Raw genomic sequence first — 26,477 nt, 5'->3', positions numbered from 1 at the left:
TCAAAAGACTCTTGTACAAGTCCTGAGATGTCAGTGTGCCAACAATCTGAAACGCGCCCGGAGGGGAGGGAGAAAAAAAAAAAAACCCTTTTGGTTGGAGTTGCTGGTTGGGTTGTGGGTTCTTTTCTGTGGTTAATATTCGCAGCAATTTTAGAAGACACGAGTCTGAAGTCACCCAACACTCTGCGGCCGCTGCGTGAGTCACTGCCAACTGTGGAGGAAAATATCTGAAGTAATATTCCTCCAATTCACCCACAGGGGCCGGCTTCTCAGCTAGGGTTTAACCACAATCAGGTGGAGCTCTGCTTTCGGGACCGCCGTTGGTTTTCCCCTCATTTCTCAGTCCTCCCTTCGCGCGCTCTCCTTCAACTTCACAAATGGAACCTTAACTCGAGGCTAAGTGGTACAGGTCTTCTCTCAGACAGGGCTAGCAGCACACGCGGTGGCCAGACAAAACAAAACACAGTTCTACAGTAAAGAGCAAAACAGTCCCCCGCGAAGTACGAATCGGCCAAACACCGGAGCTTCCTCCCGGCAGAATTCGCGATCCCAAAGCAGAAAAAGTGTTCGTGTGTTCACCAGACTCCAACGGCAAGCTTTCCCGAGGTCTGCTCCCCGTACAGGCCAGTCTCTCCAGCTGTGTGTGACCTTCTGCGAGGCGCTGTTTGTTTGCTCATGCTGATCTGAAAGAAAGCCTCGCTCCCCCTCCTCCTCCCCCCTCCCTCGCGCCTTCTGGCCCTATGAATGGAGATGACTGGAAATGAATTTGCTGTTACAGTAAGAGAGTCCAGAGGAATGTCATTCCCTCAGCTCTTTTGCATAGGGGAGGACGCCACCCAATCAGAACGCTTTCCGGTATTAATCAGGGCGCGGCTCAAAGCCGCGGGGCTCCTGGAATTGGCTTGTGCGCCGCCGCAAAAGCTACTGTAAAAGCCCCAAACAGGCCCCGCGTCTCAATGGGACGCCGCGGTCAACGGGAGGCTTAGACCAAAAACGTGTGTGGTGGCGGCTGTGCTTGTGTCGGGGCTGTGAGGAAAGGCGGGCGAGGGGCAGAGGTGGGGTGGAGAAGGGCGCGCGCAGTCCTCCTCCCCCTGCGCACGGCTCCTCGAGGGATCAATAAAAGGTGGCGAAAGTAGCTCTTAAGGAGCTCTGTCATTTGAACGGTTTGACGAACAAGCGCGCACCGCCCAAAGCAGATCCCCTCAGAGTCGACGGCCGTGCAGAATCTCTTCAGAGGCTCTCTTAAATGGCCGGTTCCACTCGCGACTGAGCTGCTTCAGTCCCCCATAACTGCCAGAGCTAAGAGAGAAGAAGGAAGTGTGCCTGGCTGCGAGCAAATGAACAGCTGTTGTATTTATGCCATAGATAACGTGTTAAGAAAGCTTGCAGCCCTTCTCTCCTCCACACATGGGAGCATCAGGTGGTAAAAAGTGAAAAGAAAGGAGAAAGGCCACTCCGGGAAGAGGATAACTTTTCTCTTCCCATCTTCCCAAGCCATTTTATTTTGGCTTCATCTGCCTATATAAAAACCAAGGAAATTGATGTGTGACACTGGGCAACATAAAGGTACAGTTCAGGATGCCCGTGAGAGATTCACCTGAGATATTTCTTCCTGCTATACAGCTCCTACAACTATTAGCAAGCCTTTAAGAGAGGAAACTTCACACTTTTTCCATCTATCATGCATTTCTACTCATTTCAGGATCCTTTTGAAAATACAAATTCCCATCTTGCATCTTTTTTTAACCAAAGCCTCACATCTCTGAAGATTACAGGCTTATCCTCAAATTTCCCTGACTATAATATGAATGTGTCTTGCTACTTTTTTTAAAAAAATATGTCTTGGTGACATGTATCTCATCCCAAGCCCACAGCTGAAGCATCTTAAAGTTGCCCAAAACTGATCCAGTTTTAAAGTTAATGCTTTTCCTCTTCTGGCATATGTTTTTGCCACAAATATAGCATATTTCATCAACAATTTTACTGCTGATGAAATCATACTGAAATCTACAGAGTTCCTGTTGGCCAGTTTAGACTTCAGTGGGCACTGAAATCTGCTCTCAGTGATGATTTTAGTTGGGATGTAGGAGAGACTTTTGTTGTTAATTGTGAAGTTGTGTCCAACCTATGGTGACCCCATGGACAGGAGAGACTAGGGAGCTGGTTTTCTCAGAGACATCTGTCCATCTAATGCTTGATTGGTACTTTCCAGTGCCCTTTTCAGATCTTACATGGGCTTTTTATAAACAAAAGTTTACACCTCTTTTGAAAAAGTGCCAGGCCTTTTTTAAAAAAAGCAAACAAAATAATGGTTTCTTGAAACATGCTTGTCCTGTGTGCTGCATTGGTTGATTCTGATTAAAAAAGAGCTCAGTTTTACCAGCTGTGGTGTTGATTCTGTCACCATTGGTACAAGTTTCCTGCTGGTCCTGCAACAAAGGATTTCATATGGTTCTGCTTTTTTTAAACTATTTTTATTAGTCTGCTTGGAAAGGAGAAGGTTTATTGTGACTATTCTATTTTAGATCCTTTGCTGTCTTTGGGGCAGATCTGGATTTGCTGCCAGCACTGCCATTCCTTAGGTCACTATGGATTGATCCTTCACATTTCATCCTATGCTCTTCAAATTCTGTCATTCTGGCTATTTTGGAGCATGCCTTCAGTTTTTTAGAAGAGCAATAAAGCCATGTTCAGAAGTAGCCCCATGGTGCATCTTCTTCACATCTGTGACCAGTAGCTAGGCCTTCTCTTATAGTTACACAAACCCAGAGTAAGGCAGAATGATTGGTGATTGTTTTCCTACTTCAGATGATGTATCGTAGATGGGAAAATAAACTCATGAAAATTTACCAGTCACTTTCCTTGATTTGCCTGGCAGTAGAGTATGGCAATCCATGCAGCAAATTTCATGCCAATATATTTTTCTGCATGCTCAAGGATGATGGACACTACTTTAATGCAACAGCCTGGCTGTCCCATATATTCAAATGCTAGGTAACTGACTCCATTCGGTGTTCCTCTGGAGGCATACAAAGTACCTTGCAAAATTTGATCAAAGCCTGTAAGCACTGAGACATGTTGTGGCTCAGTTATAAAGATAATGTTATTTTCTTAGTTCTTCAGAAAGTCGGGCCTCATTCCAAAAGCTTTTGGCCCAGAACAGAAAGTCATATGTTTTCCAGTCCTTCTCCCTTTTCAGAGCATTGAGAACCAATGTACACAATAAGTGATCCTGAGTTGAGCTTAGTTTTTTTGGGAAAAAATTCTGATTCCTCCTAGGGTATCCCTCTTTTCTGTACCTTAAAGCAGTGGTCCCCAACCTTTTGGGCACCAGGCATCAGTTCCATGGAGAAAGGTTTTTCCACAGACCAGAGAGGGTATGGTTTTGTATACTGCCTGCATTCTACAGATGGGGCTTTGCTTGTTTGCGCTGCCCAGTTGCTGACATGCCATGGACCAGTGACAGTCCATAGACTGGGGATTGGAGATCTCTGCCTTAATGTACAGATGCCCACCACACTATCTAGTTTCTAGCTATGAGTGAAAGATGCAGGATAACAAATGTATATGGCAACCTGTGGAGGTGAGAAATGCATTTTTTTTTTTAAAAAAAAGCTCAATATGAGGATCCAGGTTTCCCAATAAGCAGAACTGCAGCCCTTCAAAATTTGTCTTATTTGTCCTGTAGCCTAGCAGTTGCACGTTGTTTGATTCTATAGTTTTACAAGTTTACATTTATTTAAGATTTTTGTTTCTCTGACAGTTCTCTTGACACAGATAATAATTCGGGTGGGGACTTCCAGATGGAAATAATGGCAGAAATATATTGCAATAACCATATTTTTGGTTCATCCAAGTGAGTGTTCTAGTCTTTTAGAGGCATATTGTTTTATTTCTATACTGTAATATGCTGGGGGACACTTTAAAACTTTATAGAATCATTGGATTTCCATTTGTCTATGTACTGATATCATACATCAGGGAAAGTTTATAGCCAATTGAAAGGATCAAAAAATATATTATTTTTTACCATTCTTTTTAAAAGCACATCCAGGTAGAGCTATATTCTATTAATATTTTGATTTCCTCACTGATCAAATTCACTATCATCCTTCAGCCTACCCTCCATTTCACAAGAGTATGGTTCTCACAACATATTAAAGAGCAAACTCTTCAACAATAAAAGTGTACATGGTATCATTTTCCTGCTATGCCCCCATGCCATGAGACTCTTAACATCATGCAAATTCAAAATGGATGCTGTCTAGGGTGAATAGACTTTAGTTGATGTTGGCTACATAATGTAGGGTAGGGGGATTCAAAAAAGCTGTCTATTTTGACTTCATACAAAATGATCCTTCAAAACCTGAGTAAAATATAGTATGTAGGAGCTGAACATGGCATGTATACACTATCATTTATTTAATATTTTGTTTCAGTGTACTATATGAAAATGTGCCAGGTTGTTGAAAGGATGACAATACAAAACTCACACACATATAGCACAAAACTCTCTAAACAAAGAGTAAGAAAATAATGATTTTCCATACAAATGATTGCACAAATGATGTGTGGCTGTTATATGCACAAAATATTATCGAATCAATTCTGGAATCCTAAATTAGAAGGACCTGGAATTGCAGTATGTTCACTATCTAAAGTATTATTAGAATTATTATTATGGTACAGATAAACAATATCACTTAACTCTATTTATAGTTTACAGCACTGATGAAAAGAAGTAGCACTATAAGGCCTATGCATCTTAATACAGGTAGTCCTCAACTTATGGTCACAATTGAACCCAAAATTTATGTTGCTAAGTAAAAAATGTGTTAAATGAGTCTTGCTCCATTTTACGACTTTTCTTGCCACATTTAAGTGGATCACTGCAGTTGTTAAATTAGGAACATGGCTGTTAAGTGAATCTGGTTTCCTCATTAACTTTGCTTGTCAAAAGGTCACAAAAGGTGATTGCATGACCCCGGGACACTGCAACCATCATAAAAGTTGTCAAGCATCCAAATATAAATCACGTGACCATGGGGATGCTGAAAGAGTCATATGTGTGAAAAATAGTGATAAGTTTTTTTTCAGTGCCGTTGTAACTTTGGTCACTGAGCAAACTGTTGTAAGTCGAGTACTACCTGCAGTGCTTTTTTTCTAAAAAAAAAAAAGGTGCCAGAACTCACACACATCATACAACCCGCCTTGCCTACCCTACAAGGTTCCATCCAAAAAAGGTGCTGGAACTCTGTTCTGGGCGTTCTATGAGAAAAAAAGCCCTGACTACCTATATAGTTGTTCCAAACAAATAGCGGTAGCACTTAGACTTATATACTGCTTCACAGTGCTTTACAGCCCTCTCTAAGTGGTTTACAGAGTCAGCCTATTACCCCCCCCCCAACAATCTGGGTCCTCATTTTACCGGCCTCGGAAGGATGGAAGACTGAGTCAACCTTGAGCAGGTGAGAATTGAACTGCCGAACTTCAGTCAGCAGAAGTAGCCTGCAGTACTGCATTCTAACCACTGCGCCACCACTATGTTTCAACTAAAGGTACACATATGCACATGTCTACTAATTTCTTTTGTAAATACTGGAAATTTGGTTGAGGACATTTTTTCATTAAAACAAGTGATACTAAGGGTAAATTACAAAAGTAGATAGCATAGCACTTACTTTTTTTTTTTGCAAAAAGCAAGGATTACAGCCTACCATAGCCCTCATTAATCAATATTGTGCTTTAAAATCTGCTGTATAAATGGGCACACTTATTGTGGATGATGGGAATTGTAGCCCACATGTGGAAGGCATTGAGTTGGTAAAGACAGCACAATTACTTTTGTTCATCTTATTTCTTTTATGGCAAATCCTGTTAGATTTGGCATACTCTCCAAATGACTCATGATGTATCCACGGTAAGTAATCACTAGCCAGTAATGTGACCCACAATGGGGGCAGCATTTACATAAAACAGAAACTGTTTTATTTCATAAATGAATGAAGTCATCCAATGAATAATAGCATAATAATCATTTTTACAGACGATTAACAAGGGAAGGGAACAAGGGAAACACAGTCCTGCAAAATTTGATGGAGTCTGGGGGGTGGGTGGGGTAGGGGTGGGGATGTTCTGTTGAAACCGATTTCTTGCCACTTTATATTACATCAGTCTACAAAGCACTGCAACATGTATTATTAATTATTAATTTAAATTTATTGGCTGCCCAACTCTATTGGCTGACGCCTACTAAAGCTTATACTATAATATACTGTACAGTTTAGTCTGATCCCGTGGTTGTTTATGCTGCAACGAACTAACTTTTTTGGAAACCACTACTAATTTGGACACCCACATTGTCATCCCTCCTTTCTCATTAGACTGTCTTTCGGAAGCAAGGCAAGACAGTGCCTAATGTGCCAGGTCCAGGGAAGAGTGACTGTTCAAAATTAAATAAAAACTGGTTGAAGGCAATTCCAGCCCATTGCTAAAGTTATACAATTTACATAGAATACTACCCCCCATCACACTTTTAGAGGATTGTTATACTGCCATCTCACACTCTGTCTATATCACACAAGATAATAACAAACTGCCACAAGAAATAAGGCTTTTTTTGTTCATTTTAGGGAAGGCAGGACTGAAGACCTAAACACACCCTCTGGGGTGGGTAGATGCGCAGCAGATAACCGGAGAAAGGAAAGCTTGCAAGCGTTTCTTTCTTTAGATTCCTGGGGAGCCATGGAGAAAAGGCGTGCATGGAAGACAGGAAACTGTTTCCCAAGAGAATAAAGGAGGAACGTTAGTTTAGCAAAATCCGTTGCATAAATCTGCAACATGGAAGAAACCACAGAAGTCTGGTGTGGGGGCAGGGAGGAGGGAGATGGTCTGGTGCAATCTCAAAGAGGAAGCGGGTTTTGTTTTTTTTTTCAAAGCTTGTTATTTCTTGGTTTCTCTAGCTGCCCACAGTTGGATTGAGCAATGGGTCCGGAAACCTCAAGCCAAGGCGGCTTTGAACGCCTTCGAGAGCCTCTTAACTCTGCAGGCAGCCGGAGTGGACGCCAGAGGGGGCTCGAAGCCTTTGACCTTCCCTCGCGGAGACAAAGCGGGACCGGCCTCAAAGACAATTGTTGGGTGGTCTGGGGGAACGCAAGGGAGGAGAAGACAGTCCCACCTGTTTGGGGTCCCTTCAAGATCCTTGCTTGCATCTGCGTGGATTTAATGGGTACAAAGAGGCGGCAATATCAGTAGAGATAACTCTGGGATTCTAGGGCGCGCTCTCTAGAAACGGCGCTGTAGCAAAGGCAACAACTCTCCCGCCTCCGCATAAACTCTTTACCTCCACCTCTGCAGCAGTTAAAACAGGCAGAGCACAAAAATGCTGGCTGATTCACCCGGCAGAACACCCTGGCAGGGCAAATTAATCCGAGCGATTAACGGTGGGATCTAATCTTGAGCGACTCAACTTTTCATTCCTTCTTTGTATTGACAAACGTGGCAAAGAGGAGCTTTAAAGGAGCGACGCCTGTAAAAGCTGTCATCGGATGGAATCAGGCCGTCAGCCGTAGGGCGGGACCAGGTCTCAAGCGGGATGAACCAGACTTTCCCCCTGCACACAACAGCAAAAGAAGAGCATCGCCCGAGGCCGGGAGCCTTCCTGAAAACGAGCGTGGGATTGAAACCGCGCAAGGCAGCCGAGCGGTGGCTGTGGCGCTCGAATGCAGGCGGTGGGGGGTAACGGTTTTTCTTGGAGCGAGCATAGAAGTCGCGTCGCTGTGACTTTTAGCTCATGACCGAATCGCTCCGTCTTGCTCCGCCAACTGATTAAGCCATTGAGCACTTCAAAGAAATCGTTACTCTCCGTCCGAGAATGGCGGGGGATCTGTGCAAAGGCCGACGTCGCCCTGCCCTATGGGGCATTCAAAAGCCGAGAGACGTCCCCACATCCCCAAGCACGCGTAAAGGCCAGAGGGCAAGACTGGGCGGATCCGGAGAGCACTTCGTTCTGGCTTCTCAAGAGAATCGGCTGGAATCACAAAGAATCAGGCGATTCAAAGCCCAGATGCCCACCACATCCCGCTAGTTCTGCTGTGCTGAAAAAACCACAATTGTTCCAACTTGTACCGTGCCAAAAGCCACAAACCATGTTTACCAAACCACAGTGGCTGAGATCCCCTATCGTGCTAAACCATGAATCACAATTTACAAACCACAGTGGTTCACACCGCAAGTTAAAGCAGAACCAGTCAATCCCCAATGTGGTTTTCTGTTTCTCACATTATCCACTTTTCTCCAGCTGTTACACTCCGGATGCGTTTGGCTACGATTCCCACCCTTCTCCCACCTGATAGAGGTTGTGTAGTAGTCCAACGCATTTGAAAAGCACCTTGGTTTATTCAATGCACAGGCCTTGAAAAACATCAATTGCATTTTAGTCTCACCCCAACTCTTTACTTAAACCCAAGTCCTTCTGCATAGTCCCTGAGACGTAAGAAAGTGAAATAGATTATCCCCCTTAAATTTAGGGGGAGGGGGCGGCTTGCTGAAAGATCCCTAGGAAGTTCATGAATGCCAACATCGGACGGTAACAGAATATGGGTAACATTTTTGTTTGAAAAAAAAAAACCTGCTTAAGATCGGCTCATCTTCGTAAAATTCGATATTAAATTCGGAAATGAATATTTGGAGAATATTCTCTGGCCAGTTAGGACTTTTAAACTGCATCGTTCTTCCCTGTTCTGGCATAGAGAGAAGAGCCGACAGTCACTAACACAACGGGCCACGTTTGAAGGAGCAGGAGGCTGACGAGCCCGTGGAAGCAGCTTGGTCCTCAGTGCCCAGGGATGGGTATTTCTGAGGGCCTAAATTCCCTAAATTCAAAGAGAGGCCAGTTGGGACTCAAATGAATCCAGCAGGAAATCGGACGGCTCAACCAAGCCCTCGGAGTGCAATGGTGTTTTCCCGCGAGGGCTCTGCAAATTCTGAAATCCCTGAACTTGGTAGCCTTCAAAATTACGTTTATTTTCTCACTGTTAGGAAGTGAGCCGTAAATTGTTGCAGTGTATGCATTTCAGTGTAATTCAGTTCCAACTGATCCCGCATCCAAGTTACCACGCATCACTTTCCCCATTCCTGAGAAGCTGTCCTGGCTGGAAGCATCCCACTTAAACGGGGGATGCGGGGGAGGGACGGGAAGGGAATAGCGAAGGGGGCAAATTTCTCCCCATCCCCTAAGTTAATTGGAGAGCAACTTATCTCTAGCTTTGGAGCTTTTCACTTTAACCTTGAACCGTGGGCTGACGGCTTGAGAAGGAAAAGATTCTGATAGGTTTGGGAGTGCCAGAGCTCAAACAACTGTTCCTTTACGATCTCAGGTTCCAGGGGTGCTTGTATTCCCGCTTCCAATTGAATTGTCCCCCATTCCCCGGGTGCTTAGCGCGGGAACGACACTTTTTTTTCTTTTCTTTTTTTTTAAGCAAAGCACGTCTACGTTTTTCTCGTTCTGTTTTCAGGCGCGTCGGCCTTTCGCGTCTCGACGTTATTCGGCTTTCTCCCCCAGGCTCGGGAGCAAGCGAGGCCAACTGTTTACTTAAAAGGAAACCCCGCTCGGGATGGACCTCTTCTCCCTAAACCGCGACGTTTAACCGGCTTGCAAACCTAAACGACGGCGTATATATTTTAAAGCAACCCTCGCTCCTTGAAATTCGTCAAAAATGATCTTCAATACCCGTGGGTACTTAAGAAAGGCAAACAAATCATTCCTCTCTTCTAATTCTAAGGCCGCCAACGGCTAGTCAAACTTTCTCGGGTTGTTTTTTTTTTTTTTTTTTTTAATTTTTTCCTTCCTTGGGTTCCAAAATCAAATCAAATCCCACCCTCGCCGGCAGCGGCCCATCGAATCATCGAGCCGAGTTTTTACGACGGATGCCCGTGAAAGGGAAGCCAACACTTTAGGGCCGGCGCTGTCGAAAGTGCCGAGATGAAACGGAAGGGGCGCGATCCGGAGGCTGTAGGCGCAACTCCGGCGGAGGGGGGTCAGGACGCGCCTATTACAAACCTCCAGCGCTTTAAAGCTGACAAGTAGCGCAGCGCGGCGCGGCCAGAAATCACTTCGCAAAGAAGCATTTTGGGACACCAGAAAGGCCACACGAGGCACGCCACATTGTACATAAAATCCACAGGCCGTGATCTCATCCAGTAAAATAGTGCCATGTCCCAGAAGCACTAAAGGCAGTACTGGGATTCAGCCAATTCGCACCACTTCGGCAGAACCGGTAGCTAATTTTTTGTTGTCCAGGCCCAGAATGGACTTCCGGAAGCGGCAGAGAACCGGTGGTTCACATATTTGAATCCCACCACTGATTAAACGGACCACAAAATCTTTTGTGCCGACTAACTCTGCCGTGAAGAGGGGGGGTTAAGCTAGATGACCCACATGCTCCCTTCCGATTCGGCCCTAAACGCCCCCGTCTCTTCTCTGTCTTTGCCTCTCAGGCTGTCTCGCATGGGAACAATCGAGGCAATGTCTTAATTATAGGGTTTGGGAGAATTGAAATTCGGTTTGATCAGCTAGACGGAGAAAATCCTTTTTTAGTCTTAAAAAAAGACAATATTACCTTATGGAAAGAAAAGTGACGTCATAAACCCTTGGCTGATTCAACAGGCCAACGCCTTCCCACTATTAGAAGATCGACGGACAAGCGCCCAAAAAGAAAAGAAAAAAAAAGCGCGGGGTGGTGGTGGTGGTGGGGTTTAAAACTCTGGTGTCGCGAAACTTGATTTCTACTTTTGCCCTTTATTTTGCGTTTGCACAATGTTGACAGATGTCTTTTGGGGGCAAGGGCAACGGCTTCGAATTCCCCAGTGAACATTTTATTGGGAGGAAAGCCCCACTGAAACCAGTCAGATCAAACATCAGCCACGTTCCGGGTTTTTTTTTTTTTATGATTGCAGTTGCGGCCAGAAGCGCACTGTGGAGCTTACAACAGGAGGCCTGTGGTCGGACTCGCCTTGCGACTTCAGCGGCGACGAAGGCGTTGGACCGTCCGGGATTCGCCGGGGACGTGATCCCCGTTTACCACTTCTCTATATTCAGAGAGATGGTGGCATCTGCAGCGACGCATGAAACAAACCCGTGACCCTTTTATGGAGGACTTTAGATATTTATTTTTAATAATCCCAGCTAGCATTTCAAGCAGGAGCAATGGGAAGGACACCTCCGGGCCCCACCTGACCCCCCCCCGGGTCAAAAGAGTGCGGGGTGAGGACACAGACATGCATAGAAAATGATTTTTTAAAAATCTTATTCCAGACTCACAATGGAATTGATACATGTTCCAAAGCAAAAATAAGGGAAAGCCTTGCAAACATTTTTAGAAGCAAAACCAACCAAAATTTTTCTGAAGAATTACCACTTTCATTTGTGAGTTCTCTAGCGCTTTCCCTTTTTCTTTGGTTTTTTTTTTTTTTTGAAGGCAAGATCAAATTACAGTTAAATTTAAACAAGTGTACTAGGATGATCTTTCTTTCTTTCTTTCTTTCTTTCTTTCTTTCTTTCTTTCTTTCCTTCTTTCCTTCCTTTCTTTCTTTCTTTTTTTGCTATTGCAGCATGTTTCTGTCACAGAAGATTACTGGGATGCAAAGCATCTAGCTTTTAGGTAATGTCGTTAAGCAAAACCTTTGGAAATCCGAGAAATCAACAAATGATTTTTAAAGCAGGACATATTGCAAAGGGGGAAAATTGAAACACAGATGTAACGGAAGCCTCTGTTATGCCATTCCAGTACAGTACAGTACGGTGTGTGCTACATTAGAGCTGAGTGATTGGATGCCATTAGAAGGCATGTAGTATCGAATAGCTAATTTTTTTTGCTTATTTTGGTAGAAGCAATAAACCAATACATCCCTCTTCATGGCTATGGAAACATTAACATCTGTGCATCTATCTGCCCCAACCTGGTCTATCCAGGTAAATCAGATTGCAGCTCGCATTTCCAGCCATTGCGGACTAATAGACAGGATTTTCTGGGAATTATGGGAACTTCAGTCCAGTGTGGATGTCAGCCTGGGAAATGCTAATGGATAATATTCATCCATAGCTTTGTTTGTCAATCATGTTCACAAGGAGGAAGAAGACATTGTTTTCTGAATACCAAAGACAATCGCTCCCCAGAAATGTGCTAGGATTTCAGTGAGAAATTCAATAAGGATGAAGATATTTTTCCCCTCCATAACTACTGATTATGAACTCACATGATTGCCCATTCCAACTGTGTCATATTCAGTCTAAAATATGACTCAGAATGATGTCTGCAAAAGACAGAGCTTCCATGGTAGATAAAGTCAGTGTGTCGACTGAAAACTACAATCTTAAGAGATTACCAGTTGTTCATCTTTATGGCCAATTCAAAGTCTTTTTTGTCTTTGATCCTGCAGGTTCACTGTAATTGTGCAACATTGTCCAAGGAACTGTATAACATACTACATAACTATTGTATTATGTTATGATTGGAACATGACAGGGAAGTCCTCATAGTGCAAGAAACAAAGCAGGCAGAGAGGAAAGAGCTGGCATGTCTTCAGTTAACAACATACTTCAAATTCAACTTCAGACATTCATTGAGTTGATTCATTGCAGTACTATGGCCCACAGCTCCTTCTTGGGTAACAAAAAAATTGGCCCAATATGATCAGTGCACATCCGGTGAGACTGTTATATTTGTGATAAGTTTCACATAGAATATGAACAGGTTGTATGTTCACATGCTGTAAAACACAATGTTTTCAAAAGAGGCTATTCTCCCATGTAAATACAAACTAGATGTGATATATGCAGATTACGTATTACATGCATTATTTAACTAAGCAAACCAAACACAGTTTTAGAAAAGTGCACGATTAAGTGTAAAACATGGTAGGAAAAGATAGATGCCATTTTCTTATGCCTGAATGAAAAAAAAAACAGGAAGGAATGGTTTTAGTAAAAATTAGCCAAAATTGTTAATAGTTTTCTTCCTTCCATCATATTCCTCTGTTTCAAATCATCCTTGTTTACTTTTAAATAAATTGATATGTTGTAGATATTTACTCGTAGCACATAATTTTTCCTTTACTTGTGACACACTCCTGACCAATGGTATTGAACGAGTAGTGAATGATGTGATTTGCTGTAGTTGAAACAGAATTCTATTTATATAGCCTAAAATGTCATATGATTTTGACAAAGTGTCATAGTGTTATCTCATGTTCAGAAAGTGAACCACAGGTGGTTTTCTGGTAGAGAGGAGTTTTCTTCACCTGCAGATTAATAATTTTGTTGTGGAATGTTAACCACCGCCACACTGCATCAGTTCTGTGTGGCTTTACACTAGCGTGTAGCTGGTTAAAAAGAAACAAATGCATCTTTTGAATTTCGGAGTTCTATATATGTAATGTGCTTCATTATATTTTTTTTAAAACTCAAACAATGCCATGAAGAGACATAAAGCTAAAATCTTAAAAAAATGTTCAGACTGAGCAATGTTTTGTTTACATGAGGCCTAGAAGCCTTCTGCAAGATGTTTACTATTACATCAGCTAAGTTGCAGACTGGTTAAGAATTTCTGCAATACAGTTACCTATTAACTATGAATCAACACCAATAATCATTGTTCACAGCAAGAGTTGAAGGTTAGAGTTGCAAGTGAATCTTACTATTATTTTATTTTCCATTACTATCTACTTGCAGCTAAAAATGCAATCCCTTTGGAATTCATGTAATTTGTTTTAATAGCCATTCACCTCTGTTGGTCAATTTAACCTCTTTGGCAACAGAACAGTTTCTATAACAAGATGCAGGAGAGAAATAGAAGGTGCAGATTATCAAGATGCTGATGTTGAGGATTGAAGATATTAGAAAATAGTGATAAAGAATAGCTTCATTTTGTTTTAACATCCTGAATTTTCAGTAGGTGCTACAATTGTTTTGCTGAACTGAACCACAACTGATTTTGTTTGATAAAGTTATAAATAAATAAATTGTAATAAATTAATGAAATTGAATTACGGTTATGTAACATGAGATTCCTTAGGGAATGATTTGACTAATCTTATTACATATTTAAAATCATCCATGAAATATTAATGTACACTAGGTATGTTTAGGAGAGTCAGTTTTGTGTTAAAGCATTAGGCTAGAAACCAAGAGAGTTGGTTCTAGTTCTGACTTTGGCACTACGTTACCTGGGTGACCTTAGGCCCACCCCTCTCTCTGAGCCTAGGAAGGAAGCAGTGGCAGACCACTTCTGAAAAATCTTGCCAAAAAAACTGCAGGGACTAGTCCAGGCAGTCACCAGAAATCAAAAACTGACTCAAAAATGGGTGTGTGCATGTGCACGCATGCGTGCGCAAACATACACAGTATGTTAAATCCAATTGGATGAGCTAAATTACAATGATGATCGGTGCACTGTTGAAAGACCCAAAAGACAAAGTCAGGGACAGATCATCCTGGAGAAAATCTATGCGGTCACTAAGAGTCAACTTCAACTTAATGGCACATAATCACTCAATCAGTCAGTCAAGCAATGTCAAACACAAATGTGTTAATGATGGAGGAGGAAAAACTATCTTCAGATAGTATGTGCATTGTATAAAATTTAATTTCCATATGTTATATGTTAAAAGAATTCTCTATATAATAGATTTTGAATAGTATAACAATACAATTAACTTTTGAAAAGTTGTTTTAACCTCAGGATAGGAAAAATCTTTTGTAGTTCAATGTCTCGTAACCTTAGTGTTCATTTATCCAAATATTTGATTTTGGAATAAGAACCTTAAAAACTGTAAATATGAACAATACTGAATTCTTTATAGTCAGATATCTACCAGAACAGCTTTTTGGAATCTCTAAATTACTTAGATTCCCCACAAGAGTTTTTAATATTGAGTACTGGCCATCTGAATTATAAATCAATTAAATCAGAAGGATTTACTTTCATGTTAACTTGAAATGAATGGAACTAGCGTGGCTTGAATCCAAATCTACCGGTGAGCGATGATGCAAATTCTGTTTTCAACCTGGTTTCATTTAAATCCATATCAACTCTTTCCTGGCTTGGATGGAGCTGGAATTGCAATATTCATATCTAATCTTCTTCCCCCATCTGTCTGCATGAGCGTGAAGGAAGAGATAGAGTCTCCTATGAGTGAGATATCACAGCACCATTTTTAGAAGGAAGTGAAAGACTTTGAGGGAGGCTTAGATGAGCCTTTGTATCTTCTTATCATTTGGTACATTTGCTTCCCAAAATTGATAGAAATTTTCTGTTGTCAGATTAAGAGTTAACATAATTTCATGTAATACTTCTTCACTGCATATACATGTACAAATATTATTCACTACACAACTCATACCTAAGGAACAATACCAAATATCCCAGCAGGCAAATCAACACCAATAAAAAAGCACCACAGCATTATTACCTTTATTATTTGAAGACTAATGACCATCCCTACCCAACCTTTAACTGTGGTTTCTGAAGATTGAATAACCTATTCACAAAAGGAAAATTACTAAGAATAGTGATATTATCTGTTTTTAATTATAAAAGCTAAGTGATTCTTTTGTTCTTAAACAAGTGGCATATCCATCGTTTAATTGGTTCAGTTAAAATGTTACAAAATAGGAAAATTGACTTAATAAAGTGATTTCTCCTTAAGTGGGACAAATACTCCTTAAGTGGGAATATTGCCTTGAGTGGTCCAGGTATTTGCTAGCTTTAAATAAACCATCTTCAAATCACATCACATTAAAACATTTGTTTTAATATGAAATATATATACCCTTTGGAGCAGTAAGTGCCATGCAAGTTCACAAAAGAACTTCAGGAAAGTTCAGGAAACTCAAGCATAAAGTTTTCCTGAATGTCTGAATTCCATCTATCATTCTTTTTGCTGTTTAGTGAACCGCTTCAGAATTTGCACTACAATTATGAAGAAATAGAATACTTCCTTAAAATAGCTATATGAGAGCCATCTTGCAGTAGAAGAAATACTAGAGCATCTGATTTTAGATTCATCCCATAGACTTTAACACACACACACACACACACACACCACCACACCATCGGGAGAAAAATAGTTGTATGAATTTGATCTGGGACGTGTTCTGAATGTCATTCATATGTAGAGTTCAAATCTACAAATGATTCACTATATTGGGCTTTACTTGCTGTCATTAGTAAAAACCATTTATTACTAGCAAAATGGAGCTGCAAATGAAAACATTATAAATAGGTTTTTGACCCTATTGTCTTTTTTCTGAGCTATATGTTTAGCTAAGAGAGATAAATTACAAACAGTCCAAATTCATTTAGTTTATTAAATTGAAGGTATCATGCCATGAATATTGTTTATAATTTTAGCTGCATTTTAAACTTACTTGAATTGTATACACGTGCAACACATAATAGTTACCAAATTATGTATAACCATAAACTTTCAAACAGCCCTTATGGTTAAAGATAGATAGGAATATTACTACAAGTGAATTAATTATACTTGGCATAGTTTTTTACATTCTGAAGTTCACAGAATGTAAATAAATATTGGTATCAAAACAGTGACCATACTTGTGTTTTGAAAATGTAGTATTTTTTTCCCCCACTCTTTGCAATAGTCTGTCAGCGTACAATGAAGTCACTGACATTTTAAGAGTTAGGATTTTTTTCCTAACTGAAATTCATTTTGTTTACATAGTTTAAAATGTGAATGAAAAGGGTTTCAGAAGGTAGTCTGAAAAACAAAAGTCAGAATCACAAAGAGAACATCAACAAAGCAAGAAAAATTACCCTGAGTCCTCAATGGTTTTATTCATTAAGCAAATCATTAATCACAATTTCAGCTTGGTCTGGAAAATGTCAAAGGCACTATTTGAGATCTAGAATTCTTACCTATTGATTCACAAGAAATCTATGTGATTAAAAAAGGCTATATCAAAATTCAAGATGAACTAGCCTCAGTTTCAAAATTATTGACACACACACACACACACACATATATTGAACGATTCAATATATATTTAACTAATTACTAATGTGCATGCAGTAACATTATATTATGTGCAGAAACTGCTCTATAAGGGAAACGGTTTTCTTAAAAAAATCTATCCCATTACTTCAGTGGCATCTAATACCATTCTTTGGTTTCAAAACCCCCAATCTGATTTTTAGCATACATATTCACATACATACATACATACATACATACATACAAATATGTGATTGATGGATGATTTTAAATAGCAAACATATTAACTTGGCAGTACCAGAATCAGTCATAGAAAAACAAGTCAAATCAGTAATTGGAATGGGATCAATATACTTAAAAACTTTAGAATTACTGTTAGAAGTTTATTTAAAAGCAAATTAGAAATGAATGAGGCATGATTCTTTCTAAACATCCCAATTGCTAATAAATACAGAACTGTATTTTCTTTAGTAATTCTCTTAATGGTGAGCTAGATCAGACTAGTCCCATTCCCTGCACTAAATACAGTAGCACAGAGAGTTCCACGGCCAAACCCATCCTTTTGACTAAGAAAAGAAATGAGCCTTTACCCAATATGCCAGCCATAGCTCTGTTTCTCCTCATCAGGTACATGGCCCAGGATAAGGGTGACGACATGACCATCTGCCCCTGGTTCATGGTCAGGTTCAGTGGGAGAAAAACCAAGAGAGCATCCAGGAACAGCAAACGACCAGGAAAAACTAAGTAAAAGAGCATAGGTCTCCTTCTTTTCCTCTTCACTTTCGTTCTACCCAAGAGATTCTTATTTAACGCAAGCAAATTGAAAAATGACAAGCACTCATGCTTACTGTGTTGCTTTTCATTGACCAAATTCACAAGAGACTTCACTTTTTTTTTTTTGCCTCAGGCATTTAGACTAGCAATTTTTATTTAGTTACTCAAATGATTTTTTTTTCTTACCACCCAATTAAAGTGAAAGAGTTGATGGAGAGACTGTTCACTTTAGCAGGTGGAAAAAAAGGGAAAAATACTGTGGGAGGGTTTACCTACGTTTATCTGAGAACTCTCTTTGAATAAGTAACATCTTACACCGACAGAAAGGAGGACCGTGTTTCTTTTGTTAATAGATTTGCAATTATATAAACTATATGGATTATCATGACTGAATGCACATCACAATTGTACATTTCAGTCAAACAGAAGATAATTAACAGCAAACATTTAAAACTAATATATTTTAAAATAGAAAATATTTCATAATGGCTTTGTTTTGTCTTGAAAAAACTTGTGGATTCTGATCCTTCATTAGTTCGGTGAATAAAATCTAATTGAGAACCATGTACAATACCGCATCATAAAGTGTAGCTTATACAAAGCAATTTTGAGTATTATGAAAGTTCTGGTTTTACATTCATGTACATATACATACACACATATGTATAACTTGTCCAACTATAAGTACATCTGCACTCTAATAGCATGCAGAAAATAGACCATATATATGTTTCAAGGAATATAACTGTTCAGTCATTTGAACATTAACATTAGCTGTGCCCTTTAAAAGTTATATGACCACCTATTGCAGTAATAAATGCTGTACTTTATTAACATTTCTACACTACCTTAGTTTTTTTTTCTGAAAAAATTAATAGTGGCTATGATTCAAAGGTAATAATGTACCTAAGAATATTTTATTTTGCTTTTGGGGGGGGGCAGAGCAAGGGCGATTACATTTTGCCTCAAGAAATTTTTTTTTAAAAAAACCCTATTAAATTTTATAGAAAAATGGAAACTAATGTCTGTTTATCAGTCTGTTTATCAGTCTGTTTATCTGATAAAGAAATTTATACTTAATTTATAAAGAAGTTTATAATTTATAAAGAAGTTTATATTTGCTTTTTTTTTTAAAAAAATCTCTTCCTATTATTTTAGAGTAATTGTAAAGAAATATTATTCAGTTTCCCAGAGAAGATAAAGGGGAAGAAGGTGACATGCATTGTATCACACACGTTCTTCACTATCTTGAGAAATATTGCCTAATGTTCTGTTGCAATGTTATTAACTGTAACAAAAAAGAGTTATCGAGGCTTTAGGCAAAAGCTTTTGCAACTACACAACAAGATGTTTCCTGGGGTTTTCAGACACTGTTTCAGTGAAGGTACTGTAATAACCCATCTGGTAAAGGCTAGATAAAGTCTTCCTCAGAACAATCTTATCTTTTTGATGTCTTGGCAGACCATGTTCTTGAATTTGGAATTTAGTTTTCTTATAAGACTTCATGCTTTTTAACGTTGGGGGAATATTTGTGATTTAACCAGACAGCGCTGGCCACGATTATCCAATCTATAATTTTCTTTTTATAAAGGAAGATGCTGGTTAATAATACAGTAATCCCACTGATGGAAAGATCTTTGTCAGAGAATTGTCAATGTTTTCTCATTAGCCATAGCTACAAAATTTAGCATATTTCTACTGATATTGATTGAGAATGAGCTAGTATTTAGAAAATGAATGAACAATCTTTGCTTTATCAGAATTGCTGGAAAACAGAAGGACATGCTTTCCATTAACAGTTGGTGCCCGATGAAGTTAACTGCAATGATAAAAAATTGGGGCACCTTACATGCTTGTTTGGAAACTTAACACAACATTTAAAGGGGATAACATGAGCTCATAAAATTCCTAGCTACCTTTTTGTTTATACACTTTAATATTTTTCAAACCCCAATACTTTAATTTCTTTGGTTACGTACATCTTCTGTTGATGAACCCCTTCTACAGACCTTACCAATGGTAGAAGTAAATTAAATAATCAACTTTTGTTTTTCATATCTTGAATCAAATCCATCTCTGTTGAAAATTGAATTTTCTGTGCCCAAACAAAATTATCGTTCTCAATATATGTAATTTCATAACAAGGCAAATTTTTTTTCTTTTATTCAAAAGAAGTATCTTTTATGTATGTAGGTGGCCTTCAATAACTACAGGGATGGCAGAAATAATAGCAATGTATACATTTTAAAGCATTTTCTTTACATGGTTGTGTTCAAAACATGATTGTTGGGACTTGGTTTTATTCAAAATTGGTTTTAATTGCTCATTCATTCATTATTTATTTATTTATTTATTTATTTCTACCAGTTTTAGGGAAAATACAAAAAAAAAAACCTGAAGTAAAATATTTAAAAACATTTAGAAACAAAACAACTAACTGCACAAAAAGTGGAAACTTTATTCAAAATTGATGCATGATAAATACATTGTGCTTAAATGGGCGCAAATTACCAGGGTTTAGGCCTATCTCAATGACAGCTAAGACTAGTTTAGGGACTTCTCCATTTTCTTTAAAGAAAATACTTTTTTCTAATTATTATCAGCATTTTTTTCACTAAATGTCTATTGGTCTTGGGGGACTCTATGATCGATCACAAAAGTGATTGTCTGGAGATATGTGGGATGGATGATTCATCAATCAAATGCCACTGTGAAGCTACAGATAAACCCTATTTAGTGACCACAATTGGGATAGCAGCTCAGTCATTCAGCAAAACATTTGCAAAGTGAAACTGCTTATAATCTTACTTCAGTTTTCCTTTGCTTTGTAGACCAGGGATCCCCATCCTGTGGGCCACAGTCCACTAGTCGGCCATGAGGGTATTTCAACCAGGCCACAGAAACAACCGGTGAGCATACACGCACACCCTTACATGTGGGTGTTGGGGGTTACTTTTTTATTTTTTTTAAATTATTTTTATTTCTTTTATATTGTTTTTTTATGTCCTGTAAGCTGTTTTGAGTTGCCATGTGCAAATAGGTAGCAATATACATTTTCTAAATAAGTAAATTTGTGTGGGTGGCAAGTGTGCATGCATGCCACTCATGCAAATGGAGCTGTGTGCATGCTTGTGGGCCGTTCATGCAGGAACATTCCCTCCCCCCCCCCAGTCCGCAAAGCCAGAAACATTGGGGAACTCTGTTATAGACTATTTACAGTGAAGATAGTATTTTGCTGTCTTTGCCAAAGTCACTTTTTCATCTCTGTTATAACTGCAAACAGTTCCTATATGAGGCAGTTGCTAAATGAAGACTACTTGTATTGTGTCTCTTGTGTTTAAATACCAGAGAGTTAAGACAGCAACTACACTTACCATTGGTCTGACAATATAAAGTCTGTCTGCATTACTGGTATATTAACACTGGTAATGTTATAAATCACTAATCTCTGCACCCAAAGTCCCTGGTGTCAGTACTGCCTGCCATTCATAGTTTTCATGCAAAATGTGAGTAATCTGGGGCAGAAAAATCTTTTACGCCAAATATTGACAAACCTTTAGGAGCAATCTCACGTAATTTTAAAATAACGGGATTAAACTTGGATTGAAATTCTTAACTTTTTTCTCACCTCCTGAGGTTAGGATGATTTAGATGGTCCATACATTTAAGGATGTTAGATTAAATGCATAGAAATTTCACTGATCATTTCATTAGGATTGAGGATCCTCTGGCAATAGGGGGAAAGGTATGCCAGAGGACGGAGGCATGACTGAAAAGACCTGAACGCAGAATCCCTGCATGGAACATTTTCTTCTTTCTCGCATCACAGTTTTACTCTCTCATTCTATTTGGGACAGTTTGCAGACCAAGGCTTGGGAAAAGAATACTTAATTCTTGATATAATGCATTCAGCTGTTTATAGATTAAGATGCCATGATTTAATCAGAAAGTTCTGAGTGAAAAGAATTAGTAGCCCTCCTGAATGACAGGTTTGCTGACTATTTATGTACTTGATTTTTGGCAGAGATAATTTTCCCTCTAAATCTTGTAAGAGATTTGAATGCATGTCATGTCTTTGTCTCTCACATGCCACATGCCTTCAGTTCGATGCAGACCTCTTTGCTTCTTTTCCTGCCCCTGTAGCCTGTCCAGTAATGTTGAATAGGCTCCAGGGCAGAACCAATATTTTGCACTCTCTTCCAGGGCAAGGTTTCAGTTAGGGAGAAAACTCAACCTTACCTTCTTTAATAATTCAAGTGGTTGTATTGTGTAGATACCCTTAACTGCTACTTAAAAGTAATTAATTGATTTTCTGACATATCAGTTAAAAATGTATTGCACTGACATGAAGTTGTGATTTGGCCACCGACTGAATGTTTCACACTCAGTTCAGGAGTTGAATATTATCAACTCTAAAAATATTCACCTCTCAAAAGAAGGAAAAGTTAAAGATGTTTGTTTGTTTATTTGTTTGTTTATGTGTTCAATTTCTATAGCTGCCCAATTCAACCAAGTGATTCAAGGCAGCTTACAATTCTAAAATCATAAAACAATTAAAACAATATAAAAGCATTAAAATAACAAAAATATCCACAAAATAAATACAAAAAGCCATTATGATTAATCAACTAATAGTAAAGCCAAGTAACAGAGCCCTTAACACGTTCTGAGCCGCAGGCCCAGATACATAGGTTTTTAAAGCTTTGCAAGAAGTCAACAGGGTTAAGACCATTCTACTCTCTGAGGAATGAATATTATAAGGCAGGGGCTACAGCAGAAAAAGCCTATCTTCTAATTCCCACCAGTCAACACTTTTTGGCTGATGGGATCTGCAACATGCTCTATCTGTTGGCTAGGATTGGACAGGTAGAAACTCTTGAAAAATAATGTTTCCTCAGGTAACCTGGTCCCAAGCTATGTAAGGCTTTAAAAGTAACAACCAGCACCTTCAATTGCATCTGGAAACATACCAGCAGCTAGTGCAGCTCATACAATAGTGCTATTACATGTGATTTGTAACTGGCACAATTTATTACCTATGCAGCTGCATTTGACACCAGTTGAAGTTTCCAAATAGTCTTCAGGGGTAGCCTCATGTAGAACACATTGCAATAATCTAGGTGGGAGGTTACAAGGGCATGGACTTCCCAATCCAGGAATGAGAGCAAACTGGCACACTATTCAGAGGAGTGTAAAGGCTTTCCTAGCCACAGCTGCCATCTGGTGTTCAGGCAGGAGCTGTGAGCTGTGAATGTAGGAGGACCCCCACATTACACACCAGATCTGAACTACAAATGAAAAACCTTGTCTCTAGAAGATCCAAATACCTACAGCTATTCTCTTGGTTGGCTGACCAATTTGGTTGGGTCGAGTGAGGGTTCCTTGAGAAGGAGGTATACTACTACCTCTTTAAGAGCTGGTGGGCCCCCTCTGTCTTTTAAGGAAAAGTTAACTACCACCCAGACCCAATCCCACATCCACTCCCACACAGCTTTATAAAGACAGGAAGAGCTGCCTCTTCCTGGTGTCCAACAAGAAGCAACATTTTGCAACCAGTAATCTGTGGAGCAAGGCCTCTGAATGTCTCCTAAATATCTTGGATTATCACTGCTACCCCACCTCTCCTTCCCTGGGTTTTGGCTGGTGCCTGACCTAGAAACCAGAACAACCTTTTTCTTTGACACCTCTGAATAAGAGCCGAGGTGGCGCAGCAGTTAGGGTGCAGTACTGCAGGCCACTTTAGCTGACTGTGTTCAGCAGGTCAGCGGTTCAAATCTCACCAGCTCAAGGTTGACTCAGCCTTCCATCCTTCCGGGGTAGGTAAAATGAGGACCCAGATTGTTGGGGGCAATGTAAATATATATATACATTGCTTACTGGTGTACACCGCTTAGAGAGTGCTCGCACTTAAAGTGGTATATAAGTCTCATAAATAAATAAATAAATAAACTTTATTACTATGGTTCAATCTCCATGAGCAGCCCTTCTCCCATCTCTCATCATATTTTTCTTTACCTTGTCATTACCACAGTTTTTTCTGCCTGCTTCTATCCCTTCAGAGCCCTCCCCACTTCCCTGTCAATAGCAATCCATGTCCCTGCCTGTGGCTCCCACCTTACTCATATAGTCCAAATGAGGAGGCCTTGCCGCCCATGGCACTTCTGTCTAGCACTCAGCATCAGTGAACAATCAAGAATCCTCTTCATTTTCTAATTACATTTATTCACTGCTCAGTCAGTCTTCTCTCACTGACTGTGGAGCACCTCACTATTCAAACCTGCAATTCATGTCTCTCACCTGTGAAGGTAGGCTGCTCCACATGTTGTTACCCAAAACTGTCTAACCTCATTGACAGCATCCGTTTTTATTAGGCTGCATTGCTATTGCATGTCATAAATATTTAAATTTAGCATATCCAATATTCAGGACAATATAATTTTTTTCAGCAAACACAAGACACAAGCTACTATTGGCAATTTAATTTCTCTCTCTCTCTTCTCTCTCTGGTGGACTGTCATTGGGCCTTGTTGAAGTGGAACACTTAATGATAGTATGGAAAGCTATGAATTTTAAAAAAAGAGAGAACATTGAGAACCAAGATCCTGTTCAAAGTCTCTAATTCCATGAAGCCTAGACTAGCAGACTACAAGGGTTCCCCAGAGGTATCATGGAATTTAAGTATTATATTGCATCTGCCTGGAATGGAGGTGCATATCTAAGGCTACCTTCCAGAATCTTTAGAAGATAGGCCAATATTTGCAGAATATTTTATTCCTTGAATTATATTGTGCTTTGTTCATTGGCCATATATCATCAAAGGTAGCATCTGATTGGTTCATTCGATTGTCACTGACAGTTGGGGAAACTTCTATTTAAGTAGTGAATGGCTGGCCAATTTGCTAGCACAATGCTTGCTCTTACCATCGCACTTCTGTCTGGAGATTCTTGCTCTTTCTCTTCAAAATGAAGCAATGATGATAGGCTTTCGGTTATAGCTTATAAAATTTGGAAAAAGGGGAATTTCATGTTGAATTTTTAATTTTTCCTGGTAATACTGGAGAACAATTGGCTAACATAAGAGTAGTAAATCATAAACTGAGTTCATTAGTTGCACTAAATTATGTTTTGTTTGTTTTGGACTTAAGATATTCAGTTATCTAGTTCATCTATTAATTATAGATTTTTAAAGTACTTGTTAGGGTTTCGTATAATATATGACTGCATTTTATTAAATAAATAGCATAATCATGGTCAATTATATTGTTGTTATTGCTATTATTATTTTGTTTTATATCCTGGCATTTGTAAACTTCCTTTATTGATTAAAGCAGCATAAAAGCATCTTTAATTGATTAATAAATAAAACTAACATGCATGGAACAGAGTTGACTCTGTCTAGGTGGCTGTATTTGCTTATCGGAAATGATGACATGTCATTCATAACAATGCTTGATAGCTATCATTATATGTTCTTAGCTATCTAAGAGATGTACTATCACTAAAATGCTGTTCTCATTCTTAAACCTGGTGATAATTTAAAATTTTACAATTTACCCCATTGAAGACATAAATCTAATCCAGAATTCAAGTATCAGATGTATTCTAAATATGACAACTGGATCCTAACCAGACTTTTTCCAGAGAAAGGGAAGTGGGGGATGTGAGAGAGAGAAAGCACCTAGTAGTTTGCATGCAGTTGCTGATAAACCAATCTAATAAACCATTGCAAAAGTCTACAAGCCTAACATATTTGTCAGGAAATAAAACCTTATTAAATTCAGAGGCATTTCTGGCATAGCTACTTATTTGGGTTTTTTTCTGGTCCTTTGAAATATTTAAGATTACATTTTCCTAACAGGAATTCTGGTCTTAATAACAATTGTAATAATTTATCTCTAGCTTTCTTGAACCGTATTAGAGACAAACAGAGCAAGAAAGAAGCAGGATGAATATAAAATACATAATAAATCAAGATTATTCACTTGTCCTCCTTTTAAGCTTGGGCTGCTACAAAGCGTTACATTCCAAGATATGTTATCTTCCCATATTTAAGCGTTAGCAGAAGTGTAACGGGAGACTCCTGGCAACTTCAGTAACTATATATTTTGTGAAGTATTTAGGTTAAAAATAGGAAGTGTCCTGAAAAAAGAAGAGCAGCAATGAATAATTCATGCCCTTTGCAGATGAGAGAAAAATCTCGAGATTTTGCTGAAGTCACTGATTGATTTTCTGACACAACTATTGAAAAGAAGCAGGAGGCCTACTCTTGGAGTGCGGTGTCAGATATATGATCCATTGTTAAATGGGATTTTTCAGTTTAGTTACTAACACAGTTTCTGTTACATTGATTACAACTGGAAGCACTGCAGAAGCAAAGCTAAACCAATTTGACAGGCAGCTGTCAGGATCAAAAGCCATCTTATTACTCTCTGTGTGTTTGCTTGTGTGTTTACAGGTACGCTCCGCAATAGTCATGTCAAAAAAATACATTCTTTCCTCTTTTAAAGAACTATTCGACTCCATTTAAGACCATATGGAACAGAATGGAACTGAATAGAACAATTCTTCTTCATCTAGATCAAAACATATATACTGAGAATTATTACTCCATCAAATTTTCATTCTCTGTTATAATCAATGTAACAGAAACTGTGTTAGTAACTAAACTGAAAATTCCCATTTAACAATGG

The 26,477-nt window shown here is 39.3% G+C and overlaps 1 protein-coding gene across 3 annotated transcripts in view; it reads right to left on the bottom strand.

The window, feature by feature from the left end:
• Positions 1-26,477, bottom strand: part of RUNX1 (RUNX family transcription factor 1) — a 200,764-nt gene that overhangs the window by 98,988 nt on the left and 75,299 nt on the right. Inside the window, exon 1 of one of the 3 annotated variants that reach the window (XM_039318513.1) lies at positions 7,178-14,124. The exons of the other annotated variants lie outside the window; for them this stretch is intronic. Coding sequence (XP_039174447.1) covers positions 7,178-7,211 — 34 coding nt within the window. The 5' untranslated portion in view covers positions 7,212-14,124. Of the gene's footprint in view, positions 1-7,177; positions 14,125-26,477 lie in introns of those variants that run through there. 3 annotated transcript variants of the gene reach the window in all.

This window comes from Crotalus tigris, unplaced genomic scaffold, assembly GCF_016545835.1.
Source record: "Crotalus tigris isolate CLP2741 ecotype Arizona unplaced genomic scaffold, ASM1654583v1 scf7180000017601.7605149639:7615979, whole genome shotgun sequence".
NCBI classification, from domain to species: Eukaryota; Metazoa; Chordata; class Lepidosauria; order Squamata; family Viperidae; genus Crotalus; species Crotalus tigris.
Note: the sequence above shows the minus strand (reverse complement) of the source record. Positions and strands in the feature narration are given on the sequence as shown.